This window comes from Zophobas morio, unplaced genomic scaffold (genome assembly GCF_036711695.1).
Source record: "Zophobas morio isolate AGI-343-1 ecotype UQ-CSIRO unplaced genomic scaffold, CSIRO_AGI_Zmor_V1 ptg000022l, whole genome shotgun sequence".
Classification (NCBI taxonomy): domain Eukaryota; kingdom Metazoa; phylum Arthropoda; class Insecta; order Coleoptera; family Tenebrionidae; genus Zophobas; species Zophobas morio.
Window position 1 is genome coordinate 2315770 of NW_026972127.1, and position 21418 is coordinate 2337187.

General features: G+C 33.3%; 1 protein-coding gene across 1 annotated transcript; it reads right to left on the reverse strand.

The window, feature by feature from the left end:
• Positions 1 to 4327: 4327 nt before the first annotated feature.
• On the reverse strand, positions 4328 to 20609 carry LOC135133688 (retinal homeobox protein Rax). The gene is made up of 2 exons (XM_064062161.1): positions 19800 to 20609; positions 4328 to 6447 (listed from the first exon to the last, which is right to left on the reverse strand). The coding sequence occupies exons 1-2, from the start codon at positions 20216 to 20218 to the stop codon at positions 5730 to 5732; spliced, it is 1137 nt and encodes a 378-aa protein (XP_063918231.1). The 5' UTR covers positions 20219 to 20609; the 3' UTR covers positions 4328 to 5729.
• Positions 20610 to 21418: the final 809 nt, after the last annotated feature.

Sequence of the window (21418 nt, forward strand, 5' to 3'; positions counted from 1 at the left end):
TTTGTGTCCCTTTGTTTTGATTTTTTTGGGCTCTTTTTATGATTTTTATTTTTGTGGACTTTTTGTTGCGTTTTTTTTGTCCTTTGTATTATCGTCTTTTTTGTCACTGTTTGTAATAGCCGCTTTTGTTGAATTTTTCAGTCCTCCTTTTTTGTGAAATTTTCGTCGCTTTTTTTGGAAGGTTTTTTCTTTTCTTTTTTTGGAGATCTTTTTTGTATAACATTTTTGACTTTCTTCTTTATTTCGAATTTTTTCCCCTTTTTTGATTCCTCTTGTAGTGCCTTTCGTGATTTTTTTATACTCTCTTTTCTCATTTTTGGAGACTTTTCTGGCACTTTTTTGCTTTTTATGACTCTTTTGGAGTCATCTTTTATGTGTACTTTTTGATCACATTTTTTTTTGTCGTCTTTTTTGTCTCTCTTCTTTTCGTCGCATTTTTTTCACATCTGTTTTGGCTTCCTCTTTCGGCATTACAATATATATTTTTAATTTTTCTGTCACCTTTTTTCACTCTCTTCTGTTAATCACTTTTCTGTAGCCTTTTTTGGCGCATTTTTATTTTCTGTCACTTTTTTGTAATCACTTATCATGTATTTTTTAATAGCGTTTTTGGTTAATTTTTTTCCGCCTTTTTTTTTGGTCATATTTTTGTGTTTTTTTGAAGCGTTTTTATTATCTTTTGTGGCCATTTTTTTGTTCTTTTTATCGTGGTTTTTGATCGTTTTTATCACCTTTTTTGTTATCTCTTTGTTACATTTTTACAATTTTTTTGTCGCTTCTTTGTACCTTTTTTTGTGACCTTTCTTGTGGCCTTTTTTAATTCTCCTTTTTTGTCACCTTTGGTTTTGGATCTTTTTTTTGAGTCTTTGTCCTTTTTTTATCGTCATTTGTGTAATTTTTTGTTGCCTTTTCGGGAATTTTTGTCGCTTTTTTGTAGTGTTTTTTTTCTATTTTTTTGAGACCTTTATAGCCTTCTTTGTCGCATTTTGTCTCATCTTTTTTGGCTTTCTCTTTCGGCCGCTACAGGCTTTTTCTCATTTTTATCGATTTTCTGTGTTTTTGTTTTTTTTGTCATCTTTTTTAACTCTTCTTCTGTTAATCACCTTTTCTATAGCCTTTTTTGGCATATTTTTGTTTTCTGTCACTTTTTGTACTCACTTTTTCGTGTATTTTTTTAACATGTTTTTAGTTCATTTTTTATCACCCTTTTTTTGGTCATAGTTTTCTGTGTTTTTTTAAGCGTTTTTATTGTTTTTTTGTGGCTTTTTTTCTGACTTTTTTGACTCCTTTTATTATCTTTTTTTGGTCTCTTTTTGTAGTCACCTTATTGGTTATTTTTTGTGTCACTGTTTTTGTTGCCTTTTGTGGAATTTGTGTCCCTTTTTTGTAGTGCTTTTTTCTTATCTTCTTTTTTTGAGAGCTTTGTAGCCTTTTTTGTCTCCTTTCTTTTTGTCGCGTTTTTTCTCATTTTTATTGATTTTTCTATTATGTTTTTGCATTTTTTGTGACCTGTTTTGACTCTTTTCTGTTAGTCGCGTTTCTATGGTTTTTTTTGGCGAATTTTTGCTTTTGTGACCTTTTTGTGGTCAATTTTTGTGCATTTTTTATGTCTTTTTAGGTAACTTTTATCGCCTTTTTTTGATCACATTCTTGACGCATTTCTGTGTTTTTTTTGGAGCGTTTATATTGTTTCTTTGCTGTTTCTTTGTGTCCCTTTATTATGCCTTTTTTGGTCTCTTTTTATAGTTTTAATTTTAATGGTCTTTTAGGTGCGTTTTTTTGTCCTTTCTGTTATCGTTTTCTTTTGTCACTGTTTGTAGTCGCCGTTTTTGTTGAATTTTTCGATCCTTCTTGGAAATTTTATCGTTTTTTTTGTAACATTTTTTCTTTCCTTTTTTTTTGAGAACATTTTTTATAGCTTTTTTGACTTTCTTCTATTCGTCGCATTTTTTCGCGTTTCTTGGTCCCTTTTGTGGCAATTTTTCCTCATTTTCATGTTCTTTTTATGTGTACTCTGTTTTCTAATTGTTTGAAACCTTTCTTGGTGCTTTTTGTTTTTTATGACTCTTTTGGAGTTGTATTTTTTTGTTTTTTTATTGTGATTTTTGGTCGCGATAAAAGCCTTTTTTGTTACCTTGTTTAATTTTTACAACTTTTGGGTCGCTTTTTTATACCTTTTTTTGGGACCTTTCTTGTGGCCTTTTTTGATTCCCTTTTTTTTACACCTTTGGTTTTGGACTTTTTTTTGAGTCTTTGTCCTTTTTTTATCGTCATTTGTGTCATTTTTTTGTTGCCTTTTGTAGAATTTTTGTCCTTTTTTTTGTAGCGTTTTTTTTCAATTTGTTTTAAACCTTTATAGCCTTTTTTGTTGCATTTTTTAGCTTTCTCTTTCATAGTTTTGTGTGTTTTTTAAGCGTTTTTATGGGTTTCTTGTGGCCTTTTTTGTGACTTTTTTGACTCTTTTTATTATCTTTTTGTTGGTCTCTTTTTGTAGTCACCTTTTTGCTTATTTTTTGTGTCACTGTTTTTGTTACCTTTTGTGGAATCTGGGTCCCTTTTTTGTAGTGCTTTTTTCCGTCGCATTTTTTTCTCATTTTTATTGATTTTTCTATTATGTTTTTGCACTTTTTGTGACTTTTTTTGACTATTTTCTGTTAGTCGCCTTTCTATGGGCTTTTTGGCGCATTTTTGTTTTTGTAGCCTTTTCATGGTGAATTTTTGTATATTTTTAATGGCTTTTTAGATAATTTTATCTTTTTTTTTGGTCACATTTTTGACGCATTTTTGTGTTTTTTTTGGAGCGTTTATATTGTTTTTTTGTGACTTTTTTGACTCTTCTTTTTTTTTTGTCGCATTTTTGTGGCGTTTCTTTGTGTCCTTTTATTATGCTTTTTTTGAACTCTTTTCATAGTTTTTATTTTTGTGGACTTTTTGTTGTTTTTTTGTCCTTTTTATTATCGTCTTTTTTGTCACTGTAATCGCCGTTGTTTTTTATGAGTGTTTTGGAGTCGTACTTTTTTGTTCTTTTTATCGTGGTTTTTGGTCATTTTAATCGTCTTTTTTGTCACTGTAATCGCCGTTGTTTTTTATGAGTCTTTTGGAGTCGTACTTTTTTGTTCTTTTTATCGTGGTTTTTGGTCATTTTAATCGCCTTTTTTGTTACCTCGTTGTTACATTTTTACAATTTTTTTGTCGCTTTTTTGTACCTTTTTTTGTGACCTTTCTTGTGGCCTTTTTTGATTTCCCTTTTTTTGGCACCTTGTTTATAACCTTTGGTCATTTGTGTCATTTTTTAGCCACCTTTTTGTTCGTTTTTTGTGTCGCTATTTTTGTTGCTTTTTGTGGAATTTTTGTCCCTCTTTTTTTGTCGCATTTTTTTCTCATCTTTTTTGGCTTTCTCTTTCGGCTACTACAACCTTTTTATCATTTTTATCGATTTTTCTATACATGTTTGTGATATTTGTGATTTTTTTTGTCATCTTTTTTGACTCTCTTCTGTTAATCACGTTTTTTCTAGCCTTTTTTGGCGTACTTTTGTTTTCTGTCACTTTTTGTAATCACTTTTTCGTGTATTTTTTTAACATGTTTTTAATTCATTTGTTCGCCCTTTTTTTGGTCATATTTTTGTGTGTTTTTTAAAGCGTTTTTATTGTTTTTTTGTGGCCTTTTTTGTAACTTTTTGACTCCTTTTGATATTTATTTTTGGTCTTTTTTTTTAGTTTCCATTTTTGTGGACTTTTTGCTGCGTTTTTTGTCCTTTTTATTATAGTCTTTTTTGTCACTGGTTGTAATAGCGGTTTTTGTTGAATTTTTCAATCCTTCTTGGATTTTATTTCTTTTTTGAGATCTTTTTTCTAACTTTTTTTGAATTTTTTTCTGTTGATCCCTCTTTTGGCCACTTTATTTCCCCATTTTCATGTTTTTTTATATTCTGCTTTCGCATTTTTTACAACCTTTTTGGCGCTTTTTGGAGTCGTATTTTTTAATGTGATTTTTTGTCGTAGTTTTGGTCCTTTGTCGCCTTTTTTTTTAATGGTTTTTTTACTCTCTTTTTTTAGTCGTTTTTTTGTGGTGTTTCTTTGTATCCCTTCATTATAGCCTTTTTTTGTGTGTTTTTGTACGTTTCATTTTTGTGAACCTGTTTGGAAAGCCCGAAAAAAAAAATTACGACTCTGTAGCCCCTAAATCGGACACTACCAAACTGCGCGGATTTACATAATTATCTTAATTTAAGAATAATCACAGAGATAATTAACGTATTTATGGCATTTATGTAATTAATATTTCAGAAACCTTTTTTTCCTATTTTTTTTTTTATTTCAAAAGAAAAAAATAATCCTGAGGTGGTTCTTCTAGCATATACTTAATTTTCCAAGCTATTGAAATTATTCAAATTAAATATTCTTGAAAATGACCCAATTACATTTTTTCTCAGCTATCATTCGACAAGTGAAAATTAAAATCAACTTCCTTTCTATACTTAATTATTTTCATTATAATTATACACAGATATGTTGATCACCACTTTTAACCGGTTTTACAATGCAAATAAATGAAACATATAATTATTGTCTTTTTGTTATAGGAAATTCTAATGAATATGGAGTAGTTTATTAAACACTAGATCACTTACGCACTTTTAAATAATTTATCATTTTATGCAAACAAAGTTATTTTCGAAACCATTCAGAAATTTGTCAAAAGTTCCAATTTTTTACCTTGCAGATATTAAAATTGCTTGAATATGAATCATTATTCATTTATTAATACTGGAATAGAGGAGTGTGAAGGTAAAAAAAATCACAAGTTTAACAGAAAATAAAGCAAAAAAACACGATTACTGCTATTTTTTCGAAGAATTTTTGCTTAGTATTATCTGTTCGGATTTTCCATTTATGACGTTAATTAATGCTACTAACGGAGATAAGTTTTCAGAAATAATCTCAGAACTACGTCACATACTGCGCTTTGATTTTTGAGAAACAATTTTTGCCGTAAAAAGCAAAAAAAAAACTTCTGAGAAAACCAGCACGGAAAATCTCTGGTATTTTAATTAGCACTTACGCTATAAAAATCGTAGTGCCAATTATTATGATCCGACGAGGCGTTAACCGAGTCTGATAACATGACGCGCACCACGATGATAACTTATGACCTCAGTTTTATAAAAAATTTTAACTTTTAAACAAAATACCTACTTCGACTGAGTGGAATTTTCTTATGTCAACCTATTTCGATTGCACATTTTTCAGCGTCAACAATTTGTCACGACTTGTGGTTTCCATTATTTTCTTTGAAAAAAAAAAAATCATCACAATAGTAATTTCAAAGAAAACAATCGTCAATACAAATAAACAAGTAAGTCATAAAATATAGCAAACAAAATGTGAGTGTGTTTGCGTCAGCCTAAGCCAAACAGTTCCAAGGTACCCAAGCAAGCAAAACCATCCAGTATGTTTGTCACTTTTATTGTAAATATAAAAATAATCAAAGCACTTGTTACAATATCGTCGTTACTCTAAGTAGGTACATGTAAAAATAAACAGCACCCAAAGGCACAAGATACTAAAAATGGCACAAACAGTGAGGTACTTAACTAAAATTGCAATGATTACGCGCCCTTCCATTAGCCAAAATTTAGAGCAAATTTCCCCAAAAGGAACAAAAACGCCCATCCGCCAAACGCAAACCTAAACCCTAACAAAAATATCGTCTTTTCACAATTTTGGCTAATTCAGAAAAGGGGGTAAAGTCACGTAAGTCTGATTACTCCCATGCTCACTCTTAATCTGCTCCTTCATCCTCCCGTCTTCGTGGTAACTCGCCTCGTACTTCGGCGACATGTTCGCGTACCGCTCCGGCGACGCGTTCAGCGTGTGGTTGACGTACTCGATTTTGGCCCCAATGGAGTTCTCGTCGGCCGTGGGCGAATGAGTTTGAAGCATGGAGTACTCCCGCCCCAGCGGCGGGCTCTGGTTGGCCAGGGGCGGGGTGTACTCGTGCGCGCGCATGGGCGCGCCGAACAGCTGGTTGTCGTGCGAGTTCAGCATGTACGAGTACCCGTTCTGGGGCGAGCCGAAGCTGGGGTAGGGCGTCGACGAGGAGTTGAGGAGGTTCAAGTGCGGGCCCAGGTCGTAGGTGGACTGGTAGCTCCAGGTGTCCACGGGGGTGGACGTGTTTAAGGTGTTGGCCTGAGTGAAGGGGCTCAGGGTGTTGTTGAAGTTGGTGGAGATGCTGGAGCTGGGGGAGCTGGAGCTGATGTAGCCGGTCTTGCGTGGGGGCTCCCGTTTCCGCCACTTGGCCCGCCGGTTCTGGAACCAGACCTGGACGCGGGACTCGCTGAGGTTGAGCTTGAGGGCGAGCTCCTCGCGGGCGAAGACGTCGGGGTAGGGGGCGCGCTCGAAGGCGCGCTCGAGCTCTTCGAGCTGGAAGGCGGTGAAGGTCGTTCTGGAAGAGAAATACGATTTTTATTATGATTTCGTTCACATCAATATTAGATCTTATTTGAATAACATTAACCAAGGTACCACAAGGTACTATCCTGGAACATCTCTGTTCTATATCTAGATTTTTCCGTGAATTTTTAACCAACTTTTCCAAAAGCTCATTTTTTCGAAAATTCATACCATTTTTACAGAATTGGAGCCTTGGTGTTTTAGTTTTGATAGCATTTGAAAGAATATTCTGTTCCAGGTTCTGTTTATTTAAAGAATTTGAAAGAAAATTTTAATTCCTAGCGTCTTTATATGAAGAATCTGAAAGAATTTCTAGCGTTTTTGTTTTTGAAAGAATTTGAAAGAATGCTAGTGTTTTAATTTTTGAAAGAATCTTGAAAATCCTGGGATTTCCAACTCTTTTTATCGAAAGAATTTGAAAGAATCTTGAGATCTACAGTGTTTTTTTTTATTAAAAATTTGAAAGAATCAAGGGAAACGTTGCTATTTTTTAAAATTTGAAGTAATCTTAGGAACCCATTGTGTTTCATTTTTTAAAGAATTTGAAAGAATATTTGCATTTCTAGTGTCTTTATTTAAAAAGTACTTGAAAGAATCTTCAGATTTCTAGTGTCTTTGTTTTTGAAAGAATGTGAAAGGATTCTAGAGTCTCTTTTGATTTTGTTTTTGAAAGAATTTGCACTAATCTTAGGAACCCTTTGTGTTTTATTTTTAAAAGAAATTGAAAAAATATTCGGATCCATAGTGTCTTTATTTAAAGTTCTTGTATTTGAAAGAATTTGAAGAATCTTGGGGATCTTGGGAAAGAATTTGAAAGATTCTTCATATCCATACTACCTTCATATAGAGAATTTGAAAGAGTTTCGGGGTTTTTAGTGTTTTTGTTTTTGAAAGAATTTGAAAGAATTTTGGGAATATTGGGACCTCCAAATTCTTATATCGAAAGAATTTGAAAGAATCTGTGGGTCTCTAGTGTCATTTTTTTTTAATTTAAAAGAATATTTGGATTCATACTGTTATTATTTAAAGAATTTAAAAGAATCCTGGGATTTCTAGTGTCTTTGCTTTTGAAAGAATTTGAAACGATTCTCGGGTTTCTATTGTTTTTGTTTTTGAAAAATTTGAAGAATCTTGGAGATCTTGGGATAGAATTTGAAAGACTCTTCATGTCCATACTGCCTTCATATAGAGAATTTGAAAGACTTTTGGGGTTTCTACTGTTTTTGTTTTTGAAAGCATTTGAAAGAATATTGGGAATCCTGGGAGCTCCAGATTTTTTTATTGAAAGAATTTGAAAGAATCTGTAGGTCCCTAGTGTCTTTATAAAATCTATTTCAAATAATGTTTAGGTTCCTAGTGTCTTTGTTTTGAAAGAATTTGAAAGAATGCTAGTGTTTTTATTTTTGAAAGAATCTTGAAAATCCTTTGATTTCAAACTCTTTTTATCGAAAGTAAAAAAGAAGACTCTTCGTATCCATAGTGTCTTCATATGTGTAGAGAATTTGAAAGAGTTTTGGGGTTTCTAGTATTTTTGTTTTTGAAAGAATTTTGAGAATCCTGGGAGTTCCAACTCTTTTAATCGAAAGAATTTGAAAGAATCTTGGGATCTCCGTGTCGTTTTTTTTTTTAATTTGAAGGCATATTTGGATTCATAGTGTCTTTATTTACAGAATTTGAAAGAATCGTGAGATTTCTAGTCTCTTTGCTTTTGAAAGAATTTGAAAGGATTCTAGGACCTGTATTGATTTTGTTTTTGAAAGAATTTGAAAGAATCTGTGGGTCTCTAGTGTCTTTATAAAATCTATTTAAAATAATGTTTAGGTTCCTAGTGTCTTTGCTTTTGAAAGAATTTCAAAGAATGCTAGTGTTTTTATTTTTAAAAGAATCTTGAGAATCCTGGGAGTTTCAATTCTTTTAATCGAAAGAATTTGAAAGAATCTTGGGATCTCCAGTGTCATTTTTGTTTAATTTCAAAGAATATTTGGATTCATAGTGTCTTTATTTAAAGAATTTCAAAGAATCCTGGGATTTCTAGTCTCTTTGCTTTTGAAAGAATTTGAAAGGATTCTAGAACCTGTATTGATTTTGTTTTTGGAAGAATTTTAAAGAATGGTGGAATACCTTGGTATTTTAGTTTCGAAAGAATTTAAACTAATCTTAGGAATCCTTTGTGTTTTATTTTTAAAAGAATGTGAAAGAATCTTTTGGTTTTTGAATAAACAATTTGAAAGAATGTTGGAGTCTTACTGTTTTCCTTTAGGAAAGAATTTAAAAGAATCCTGGGATTCCTAAGGTCTTTGTTTTTGAAAGAATTTGGAAGAATCTTAGGAACTCCATTGTCTTTGTTTTTGGAAGAATTTGAAAGAATCGTGGGAAACCTTGGTATTTTATTCTCGAAAGAATTTAAAGTTATTTTGGGAACTCTTGGTGCTTTATTTTTAAAAGAAATTGAAAGAATATTCGTATCCATAGTGTCTTTATTTAAAGAATGTGAAAGAATCTTTTGGTTGCTAGTGTCTTTGAATAAACAATCTGAATTTTGGATTCCTACTGTTTTTGTTTATGAAAGAATTTGAAAGAATCTTGGAATTCCCAGGGTCTTTGATTTTGAAACCATTTGGAAAAATCCTGGGGTCTCTAGTGTTTCTGTTTTTGAAAGAATTTGGAAGAATCTTGGGATCTCCATTATCTTTTGTTTTTGAAAGAATTTGAAAGAATTGGGATTTTATTCCCGAAAGAATTTGAAGTGATTTTGGGAACTCTTAGTGATGAAGTCGATGTCAGTTATAAGTAATTGTATTTATTTTTCTGTATTTACATGATAAAGGAGAACAATCGCTCCGTTTAATAAATATTATTATTATTATTATTCATTTTTAAAAGAAATTGAAAGAATATTCGGATCCATTGTATCTTTATTTAAAAAATATGAAAGAATCTTTTGGTAGCTAGTATCTTTGAATAAACAATCTGAAAGAATTTTGAATTCCTACTTTTTTGTTTATGAAAGAATTTGGAAGAATCTTGGGATTCCTAGGGTCTTTGATTTTGAAAGAGTTTGAAAAAATCCTGGGGTTCCCAGTGGTTTTTGTTTTTGAAAGAATTTAAAAAGATATTGGGAACCTTGGATGCCCCAAATTTTTTTACGGAAAAATTTGGAAGAATCTTTGCGTCTCTAGTGTTTTTATTTTTGAAAGAATTTTAAAAAATCTTGGGAATCTTGGGATGTACATCGTCGTTGTTTTTGAAAGAATTTGAAAGAATCTTAGAAAACTTTGGTGTTCTATTGTTTCGTAAGAATTTTAAATAATCTTAGCAACGGTTGGTGTTTTATTTTTAAAAGAATTTGAAAGAATACTTGAATTCATCGTGTCTTTATACAAAGAAATTGAAAGAATCTTTTGGTTCCTAGTGTCTTCAAATAGAGAATGTGAAAGAATTTTGGTTTCCTACTGTTCTTGTTCTTGAAAGAATTTGAAAGAATTCTAGGTTTCCTAGTAGATATATTTGCTTTTGAAAGAATTTTAGAAAATCTTGTGAATCTTAGGAGCTCCATTTTTTTTATCTAAAGAATTTGAAAGAATCTTGGGATCTCCATTGTCATTGTTTTTGAAAGAATTTGAAAGAATCTTAGAAAACTTTGGTGTTCTATTGTTTCGTAAGAATTTGAAATAATCTTAGCAACGCTTGGTGTTTTATTTTTAAAAAAATTTCAAAGAATACTCGAATTCATCGTGTCTTTATACAAAGAAACTGAAAGAATCTTTTGGTTCCTAGTGTCTTTAAATCCAGAATGTGAAAGAATTTTGGGTTCCTACTGTTCTTGTTCTTGAAAGAATTTGAAAGAATTCTGGGTTTCCTGGTAGATATATTTGCTTTTGAAAGAATTTTAGAAAATCTTGTGAATCTTGGGAGCTCCATTTTTTTTATCTAAAGAATTTGAAAGAATCTTGGGATCTCCATCGTCATTGTTTTTGAAAGAATTTGAAAGAATCTTAGAGAACTTTGGTGTTCTATTGTTTCGTAAGAATTTGAAATAAACTTAGCAACGCTTGGTGTTTTATTTTTAAAAGAATTTGAACGAATACTTGAATTCATCGTGTCTTTATACAAAGAAATTGAAAGAATCTTTTGGTTCCTAGTGTCTTTAAATAGAGAATGTGAAAGAATTTTGGGTTCCTACTGTTCTTGTTCTTGAAAGAATTTGAAAGAATTGTGGGTTTCCTAGTATATATATTTGCTTTTGAAAGAATTTTAGAAAATCTTGTGAATCTTGGGAGCTCCATTTTTTTTATCTAAAGAATTTGAAAGAATCTTGGGATCTCCATCGTCATTGTTTTTGAAAGAATTTGAAAGAATCTTAGAGAATCTTGGTGTTCTATTGTTTCGTAAGAATTTGAAATAATCTTAGCAACGCTTGGTGTTTTATTTTTAAAAGAATTTGAAAGAATACTCGAATTCATCGTGTCTTTATACAAAGAAACTGAAAGAATCTTTTGGTTCCTAGTGTCTTTAAATAGAGAATATGAAAGAATTTTGGGTTCCTACTGTTCTTGTTCTTGAAAGAATTTGAAAGAATTCTGGGTTTCCTAGTATATATATTTGCTTTTGAAAGAATTTTAGAAAATCTTGTGAATCTTGGGAGCTCCATTTTTTTTATCTAAAGAATTTGAAAGAATCTTAGAAAACCTTGGTGTTCTATTTTTTCGTAAGAATCTGAAGTAACCTTAGGAACCCTTGGTGCTTTATTTTTAAAAGAATTTGAAAGAATACTTGGATCTATCGTGTTTTTCTTCAAAGAAATTGAAAGAATTCTTTGGTTCATAGTGTCTTCAAATAGAGAATGTGAAAAAATGTTGGGTTCCTACTGTTCTTGTTCTTGAAAGAATTTGAAAGAATTCGGGGTTTCCTGGTACATATATTTGCTTTAGAAAGAATTTTAGGAAATCTTGTGAATCTTGGGAGCTCCATCTTTTTTTATCTAAAGAATTTGAAAGAATCTTGGGATCTCCATTGTCATTGTTTTTGAAAGAATTTGAAAGAATCTTAGAAAACCTTGGTGTTCTATTTTTTCGTAAGAATTTGAAGTAACCTTAGGAACACTTAGGGCCCGTTTATAGAACAGCGAGTTAAATATTTAATCCTCGATTAGTTTAACAGAGAATTAAGATGTGGAATATGAGCTCGTGATTAGTTAAAATATGCGTGTTGCCTCGCAACGGACCTCAGTTAAAAGTTAATCGCGAATTAACTTTAACTTCGCTTTCTATAAATCGGGTCTTAGTGCTTTATTTTTAAAACAATTTGAAATAATACTTGGATCTATCGTGTTTTTCTTCAAAGAAATTGAAAGAATTCTTTGGTTCCTACTGTTCTTTTTGAAAGAATTCTGGCGTGCTTAGTATATTTGCTTTTGAAAGAATTTGAAAAAATCCTGGGGTATCTAGTGCTTTTGTTTTTGAAAAAATTCGAAAGGATCTTGGCAATATTGGAGGTTCCAAATTTTTTTATCGGAAAAATTTGAAAGAATCTTTGCGTCTCTAGTGTTTTTGTTTTTGAAAAAATTTTAAAGAATCTTGAGAGCTCAATCTCTTTTTATTGAAAGAATCTAAAAGAAGCTTTGGATTTCAGTGTCTTTAAAAAAAATATTTGAAACATTTTTGGGGCTATTAGTATCTTTGTTTTTGAAGGAATTTCAAAGAATCGTGGCAAATCTCGGTATTTTACTCCCGAAAGAATTCGAAGTAATCTTAGGAAACTTGGTGCTTTATTTTTAAGAATATTCGGATTCATAGTCTTGGTTCAAAAAAATTGAAAGAATCTTTTGGTTCCTAGTATCTTTGCTTTTGAAAGAATTTGAAAAAATCTTGGGGTCTCTAGTGTCTTTATAAAAGTTATTTGAGAAAATGTTCGGTCTTTTAGTGTTTTTTTTTTAAGAATTTGAAGGAATCTAAGGAAACTTTAGTACCTAATTTTTTTAAAAGAGGTTGAAGTAATCTTATCTTATCTTGGTGTTTTATTTTTAAAAGAATTTACAATAATTTTTTGGTTCCTAGTGTCTTTATATAAACAATCTGAATCTTGGGATCTCAAATGTCATTCAAGCAATCTGGATTTTTTGGTGTTCTATTTTCAAATTAATTTCTGGGGTTCCTCGTGTCTTTGCTTTTGAAAGATTGTGAAAGAATGTTGGGGTTTTTTATCAAGAAAATTTGAAAGAACCTTTGGTTCCCTAGTTATTTATTTAAAAAGTTTTCAAGAATTTTCGTATCCCTACTCTCTTCACATACAAAATTTGAAAGGATTTCGTTTTTGAAAGAACACGAAAGAATAATAATCCTTGCTGCTTTATTTCCGAAATAATTTTGGAAGAGTCATGGAAATTGGAAATGCTTGGTGTTTTATTTTTGAAAGAATCTTAGAATCTCCAATATACAGAACGCTAAGTCAAAATAGTTTTTTTTTTCTAAATATTCATTTTCTGCTTAAACAAAAACAGTATTGCAATATTTTTCAAGTAGAAAATGAAAATCTAGAATGCCAATATTGTTTTATTCACCCCCTCCCATCCCCTTTATTCCACATTCGCAAAAATCCCGCACCCACATAAGGAAACTCGCGTCTGGCCAATTTTTAGTGGACGTCCCAGCTTAATGACGACTTACGTAATCGAGTCAGTGGCATTTGCTGCATAGTGGGCGTCATCTGTTGGTGCGTAGCGTTGGCAGATGTGTGAAATGATGGTACAGACATGCGTGTAATTTTTATTATTCATGGATTCCCCGAAACTAATTTAGCAATTGACGCGGATGACTTTCGGAATGTGGGGGAGGAAGGTGGAACGTGTCGGAATTCCGTGCAGTAATAACGAGGGTTAAAGTGCTGCATCAAATGAAACGATTAAAAATTAGCGCAGCGAAGTGTTACGCAATTCTCGATGTTATTCGGAGATATTTTGTTTTTTAGCAATTGCCAAGCGTTTTGGCAGCGTCGAGATCAACAGGTTGTACTCACCAAACGTAAAAAAAATAGAGAGAAATTTATGCGATCAAGTTCACAAGGTCGATAAAGCGATATTTTATTTAAAAATGAACTACAAAAATTTGGCAGACGTCCGGTGTTTACTATCTAAGATACAATAAACTGCTCGTAAAGTGCGAACTTTACTTTAATGTTTAAAAAGAAATAATTATTTTTAGGTGACGTCATCAGTTTCGTGGAGAGGATGATTCACGACCTACACTTTCGCAGTAGAAAGCTGCACTTTCGTATTCTGGACGTTTGGAACGTCAAAAACATGAAATATGAAATTCTTATAACGCTCGCATTTCCCTTGGAAAGTAAAAACTACTGAGTAAATGGAAATGGAAAAACCTCAAGAATCGTGACAAAACATAAATACGATATTTTCAATCGTGTAACAAACAAGATAGGTACTCACGTCTAAAGTTAAAATATTCATTAAATACATATTTGTTTTATCAATGGTTTTTCCTGGATCATGTCGTGCTGCACGTTTTGGTTGACAACATTTTTTGCTGATGTCATAAAATTTTTGGACAGAATGAATATGCTAATTTTAATTAGCGTTTGACGATAACCTTCAAGTCAGTTAAAATTCAGAGTAATTGGTTCATCCAATCTATTTGTAATCGTAGAACCGGGAATCCCGAATTTTTATATTTGATGAACCCTGAAATTCCAATCGCCATGAGATTAGAGTTTCTTCAAAATTGTCCTGTTGCAATACGTCTATGTCTTGCGTAAAGATTAAGTTTATTCTTTCGGTGTAATATATTGCGTACAAACTCAAGGTGCGATTGACAATTTGTCGTCAAACTTGGCTTTTATTACATTATTTAATACACCAACCAGTTAGTGCGTTTCAGTGACTAGCAAGGTTTAGATAAAATTTTATCAGTTTATCACAGATTTAAGACTCGAGTCATCTAAAACATGTGGTTGCTCAACAGGATTTCCTAAAAATGTCAATGTATTTTGGACACCCGGTATATTTTTACAAAGTCTTGAAATTCCGATGCGATGTTGCCACATTATTCCAATTTCCTTGAATTTTTTTAGCAATACAAAAATTTACAATGAAATTAAGATCTGTCTACAATATTTTATGGGTAGATAAACAGAGTAAAGAGATAAAAATTCTAAAACTGTACGATTTTTAAATACCGATATTTCAGTTTCTGTAAAAATAGCAACACATTTTATTACTGCATTTTTTTTTCATTTTGTGTTCCCTTTCTTTCAAAATGTCAGTGTGTTTCCTAAAAAAGTAAAAAATCGCTGTATATATCAACTTTAAATATAGAAAACACCCCCTCTCAAAATTTCAATTTTACCTCAGGTATGCCAACATAAAATTTTTAAATTGTTGCCAACCTGACAAAAAAATCACAAACATTAAGAGTCACTTGGTTCTTAACAGAAAAAAAAGAACAAAAAATATAATAAGACACAGTAATAAAATATAGAAGGTGCTATTGATTTTAAAAAAATTATAAACTCTCTGTATATTAAAACTCAGTTTTATTTAGACCACAACAAAGCGTGTACTTTTATTTTTGTCTTCACAAAATATTGTAACATAGATTTTAAAAATAACCCTATTACGATTTTTTTAACGTTTCCGTTGTTAAAAAAATTCAAAAAAATTTGAGCAACAAGGCACCGTCCCATCGGAATTTTAAAAATATACAAAGTGATGAAAAATGACGTATTTGATGGTACGTTGTCAAGAAGGCTCTGTGAATCTCGAAAAAAATGGTTAAAAAAATCTCTGAACCAAAATTTCAGAATATTCTGACAGATTTTAAAGTGAATTTAATTGAACTTGAATTGATCTGAAATTTTGACGTTCAAAATTTTCAAAAGTTTGGTGCAGGGATTTTTTAATCATTTTTTTCGAGTTTTTCAAAGCCTTCTTTTTCAAAACCGGTATATAGTATTCCATTTGAAAAAAACAAGTTGTGTGTTGCGCCTAAAAAATCGAGAACACTCTGTATAGTTGAAAATAATTTTAGTGTAAGGTCCTCAAACAATGATCAATGACATATTGAGCAGCGCGCGCTTAGTGACTCACCCTGTATATGAAAAACTGAACGTCTTTTCCTCAAAGTACACAGAGTTTATACCGGGTGATTATAAAATATCGTGCGTCAAGTTGGTTTTGGTAAATCGGTCAGTACATTTTTCAAGAATTTGCCGCTTTTGTGATCCAGGTAGCAGTCTAGCATGCAATCTGAATTATTGGTTGCCTACCTATAAAACACTGAAAAAGCCTAAGAAAATTGGGTCAATGGTGAAATCTATTCTTAAAGTTTCTGAAAATGCTATGGTACTAAGATTTTAAATATGTTGCCAACCGGATAAAAAAAAAACGTAAACCACTCGCTATTAAGTTCCATACGACAATTTAGAGAAGAGATTACTACAAATAAGTTCGTAATTGTAACAAACACCTTAAGCTTGTCAAGGAGGATTTTTCAATAAAAGTTTTTTAAATATTTTCGAAATTACGTCATCAATTTTTAAGTGGGGATCATTACTGTATTCTGTTTCTAGAAATTTAGGAAAATGAAAACAGACATTTTCAAATAACCGATACTTATAATATAAGTCAATATTAAAATTTATTTAAGTAATCCGTAGTCAATTTTGTTGATATACAGGGTGAGTCACTACAGGCGCAGTGCTAAGATAAGACTGATTTTGGCAAATGACATACCTTCCAAGACAAGAAAGGGTGGGTGGGCGGGGCTGCTACCTGCTAAGATAAAAGTGATTTTGCAAATGAGATACCCTGTGAGAAAACAGAGGGTGGGTGGGCGGGGCTAGTACCTGCTAAGATAAGGCTGATTTTGGCAAATGACCTAGTCTCTAAGAAAAGAGAGCGCGGGGCTAGTTCCTGCTAAGATAAGATTGATTTTGGCACATGACAAACCTTCCAAGACAAGAAAGGGGGGGTGGGCGGGGCTGCTACCTGCTAAGATAAGAGTGATTTTCGCAAATGAGATACCCTGTAAGAAAAGAGAGGGCGGGTGGGCTGGGCTAGTACCTGCTAAAATCTATCTTTACATATTTTAATTAACCTCTTCTTAGGCTTTACAACCAGAGATTATTTTTGAAATAACGGTGCGACGTTGCCAGGTTATTCCAATTTTCTTCAATTTTTTTAACAGTGGAAGGGTTCTTAAAAAAAAATCACAGTAGGATTATTTTTAAAAACTGTCTTACAACATTTTGTGGAGTGATAAAGAAAAGTAGTACGCGCTGTACTGTGGTATAAATGAGATTACATTTTCTTATACAGAGTGTTCATAAAAGAATCTGAAACTTTAGAACACCTATATTTTATTATTGTATCTAAATCTATTTTTATTCGCTTTTTTTGCTGAGTAAGATAGTAATAAAGTATAGGGTGTTTCATTTGAAAAAAAAAAAAAAACTGAAATACCAGTATTTGCAAGTTACAAAGTTTTAGAATTTTTTAATCGATACTCTATACGGGGTCTCCGGAAAATGGCAGATTAACTCTTCAGTACGTTATGTACGGGGGTTTCGGGAGTCCCAAAAAAAAAACAATTCCTTATGATGTAGATTACGAAAAAAACGTAATTTTATAAAAGTAAAATTGGCAACACTGCACGCACCTAATGCCTGAATACCTCCGGCTTATTTTTTGATTTTTTAGTAACAATGGTGACTGAAATACACCTTTTAAAATTGTTTTAATAACACAAGCTGTTACTTTTCATTAATAAATAAACCAAAAAAACATTTAATAAGACATTTATAAATTATAAACAAAAAGAAAACCAAAAACAGAATCATTTTTTCTAAAAGTTGGTCATCAGTACTTGCCAAGATAAGACTGATTTTGGCAGATGACCTGGTCTTTTAAGAAAATGAAGGGTGGGTGGGCGGGGCTACTACATGCTAAGATAAGGCTGATTTTGGCAAATGACATAAACAAAAGAAAACCAACAACAGAAAAATCCATTAAAGCTTAATCAACTAAACACTAGAGAAGATGTTCAAAATTCCAGCCTTGTGTTCGTAATGTTTCAAAATTTTGATCACTTTTTCTAAAAGTTGGCCATCAGTACTTGCCAAGATAAGACTGATTTTGGCAGATGACCTGGTCTTTTAAAAAAATAAAGGGTGGGTGGGCGGGGCTAGTACATGCTAAGATAAGACTGATTTTGGCAAATGACATAAACAAAAAGAAAATTAACAACAGAAAAATCCATTAAAGCTTAACCAACTAAACACTAGAGAAGATGTTCAAAATTCCAGCCTTGTATTCGTAATGTTTCAAAATTTTGATCATTTTTTCTAAAAGTTGGTCATCAGTACTTGCCAAGATAAGACTGATTTTGGCAGATGACCTGGTCTTTTAAAAAAATAAAGGGTGGGTGGGCGGGGCTAGTACATGCTAAGATAAGGCTGATTTTGGCAAATGACATAAACAAAAAGAAAACCAACAACAGAAAAATCCATTAAAGCTTAACCAACTAAACACTAGAGAGGATGTTCAAAATTCCAGCCTTGTGTTCGTAATGTTTCAAAATTTTGATCACTTTTTCTAAAAGTTGGTCATCAGTACTTGCCAAGATAAGACTGATTTTGGCAGATGACCTGGTCTTTTAAAAAAATAAAGGGTGGGTGGGCGGGGCCAGTACATGCTAAGATAAGGCTGATTTTGGCAAATGACATAAACAAAAGAAAACCAACAACAGAAAAATCCATTAAAACTTAACCAACTAAACACTAGAGAAGATGTTCAAAATTCCAGCCTTCTGTTTGTAATGTTTCAAAATTTTGATCATTTTTTCTAAAAGTTGGTCATCAGTACTTGCCAAGATAAGACTGATTTTGGCAGATGACCTGGTCTTTTAAAAAAATAAAGGGTGGGTGGGCGGGGCTAGTACATGCTAAGATAAGGCTGATTTTGGCAAATGACATAAACAAAAAGAAAACCAACAACAGAAAAATCCATTAAAGCTTAACCAACTAAACACTAGAGAAGATGTTCAAAATTCCAGCCTTGTATTCGTAATGTTTCAAAATTTTGATCATTTTTTCTAAAAGTTGGTCATCAGTTGTTGCCAAGATAAGACTGATTTTGGCAGATGACCTGGTCTTTTAAGAAAATAAAGGGTGGGTGAGCGGGGCTAGTACATGCTAAGATAAGGCTGATTTTGGCAAATGACATACTCTCTAAGAAAAGAGAAGGCGGGGCTAGTTCCTGCTAAGATAAGATTGATTTTGGCAAATGACATACCTTCCAAGACAAGAAAGGGTGGGTGGGCGGGGCTGCTACCTGCTAAGATAAGAGTGATTTTGGCAAATGAGATACCCTACAAGAAAAGAGAGGGCGGGTGGGCGGGGCTAGTACCTGCTAAAATAAGATCGATTTTTATCACTAGTTATTGTGATAATAAATGTGTTGTTTATAATTCCACGAAAATGTAAGAAGGAATTTTTGTACTACTTTTCCCCGACACCCGGTATATGAAAATTTGATTTAGTTGATACTGCAACAAAACGTACACTTTTATTTATTTCTCAATAAAATGTTGTAAGGCAGACTTTAAAAATAACCCTGTTGCGATTTTTTTGTGAACCCTTCCATTGCCAGAAAACTAGAATAACGTGGCAGCGTTGCATCGGAAATTCAACAGTAAATTGTGGTTGTAAAGTCTAAAAAGAGGTCAATCAAAATATGTAAAAATATATAGGGTGTTTCAAATTAAAAAACTATACGCTTAAAAATAATTTTAGAGTGTCGTCCTTAGAGAACCGTACAACTTTTGATTTTTTGAAAAAGTAAATTATCCGAATTTGTATTTTGTATTTGTTTCCCAATAATAATAATAACCATGTGTACTGGGATATTTCAAGTGCTATTACATCATACAACCTAAATTTGAACTGAATCAATTAAAAGTTTAGAAATTATATTTACAACATACAGACGGACATGGGAAACTTGTATTTTCGTATTCCATGTGCTGTAAAATGACAAAAAGTAGACAAAATTTCATTGTGTAAAAAAGCGCCCTTAAAGAAATAAAAAAAAATTAAATTCTCATGATAATCCAAAATGGCATTTTGACAAGCGACTTCTAGGGTTTTTTGCTAAATTATTGACATTTTTTAGTGACATTGCACCACAGATATTAAATTAATCGCATATCAATAAATCATTCCAGAGCGGAACCATCAGAAATTTTATTTGAAAATGTCCGCTTGTGGTGTTTGATTTTGAAAACTGAACCCAAAATAAATCAATTTTGATTCTTTTTGGTCGAAATTGAAACTCACCTTGTCTTTTTCTTCTTAACCCCGTTGTTGTCGTTCTTCTTCTTCTCGTTCTTCTTCTGCGTCGTGCCCGTGTTGCCGATCTCCGTCGAGCTCAGACTCTGCGACTGCAGCAGCACCTCCTCGTTCTTCCTCTTGACTCCGTTCGCGCTGCTGTTCACGCTCTCCATCCCCTGCTGGAACATCCCCAGGTCCTGGTGCATCGGCGAGTTGTCCATCTTCTGCGGCGAGCCCTTGTACTCCATCGGCGAGCCCATGTTCGAGAACATGTCGTGCTGCTGCTGCAGCCCCAGCATGACCTGTATCGAGTGCACGTTCAGGTTATCCTGGTTCTTGGTCTGGAGCAGCGTGGAATTCAGGCTCGGGAGCGGCTGGTTCGAGTAGTCGCTGAAGGCCTGGTCGTCGAAAGGGGCACCTTCCATTTTCACAATTAACGAGCGAAAATCAAAACAATCTAATCTCCTCAATTCGTTTGATTGGCAATCAGCTCGGACGCCGTTAATGAGACAAATTGTCTACACAATTTAGAGGCACTGTTACAGCTATACTGACTTCTGACATTATTACTTTATCCAATTTATATTTAACGAGCTGAATTAAGGACGTTTTTGGCGGCCAATCCAAGAGGATCGCGCAGGGGTTCGGCGCGCCGCCATTGGTCGGAAAGGAGGGGCCTGGGACCAATGCGGGAAGCTGGGCGATGCGGAAGACAGGAGCGGATGGTCACGTGAGGGCGCGAGGGTTCTGCGGGATCGATGCCATCCCGGATTTTCACTTCTGGTAAGGGAGGGTTGGAGCGACCGATCGCCTCCGGAGCCGCTGGCCGAATGAAGAATTAACAAATTTAATCGTCAATTAGGATAGGAGCTTGAAGTGATGAGGCTAACGAGGCTAAAGCGTTAAGCGCACGCAGTTGCCTCAATCACCAGTAAGTGAATTTATCAATTTACCCAATTTTTGCCTATTAGCGACAATAGCTATTAGTGCAGCTATTAGTATATTAGTTTAACAGCCCAGATTCCTTAATGCAATCCAACTCAATATTGTCCAATTGTTGCTATTAAAACATTTCACACAGTAAATGTTCACCAGTCAAATGGAGACTTTTATTGGGGAGGGTTGTGTCAGCAGGGTGAGCCGACTTTTCCTCGTCGAGCGACCGTTCTGCGAAAAGTGCGCAATCACTTCGTGCCTCGGCTTAAACAAACTTGTGATCTTTCGGATATCGTGATTGATATAACCTTGGCAGTGTGCTTCTGGTGCAGTTATCAACATCAATTAAATTTGACAAATGCTTTAAAAGTGCGAAACCACCACCGAAAATCGGACGAATCTTCGCCCGCCCGGAACCCGGAAGACCAAAGCGTGAGTGAGGCAGCGGTGGTCGCTCCTTGGTGTCTTCTGGATCGACCGCTTGATTGTTTAGTTCAAATTAAATTTAGTGCAAATGATTAACGAAAAGTGTGTGCGGTGATATTTTCGTAATCGCCGATGGAATCTTGCGTTGCAGACACTTGTTGCGAGGCTGTATCATCTCCTCAATTGTGCTCAATTAAGGATCCATTAGATTTAATTTACTTTAACTCGCTCAATTGATGATGGCGTAGGGGTCACATGTACCG

Coding starts and splice junctions, on each gene's coding strand:
- LOC135133688 (XM_064062161.1), bottom strand. CDS start 20,218: ATGGAAGGTGCCCCTTTCGACGACCAGGCCTTCAGCGACTACTCGAAC. Junction 6,448..19,799: donor GTTAAGAAGAAAAAGACAAG/GTGAGTTTCAAT, acceptor TTTCTCTTCCAG/AACGACCTTCACCGCCTTCC.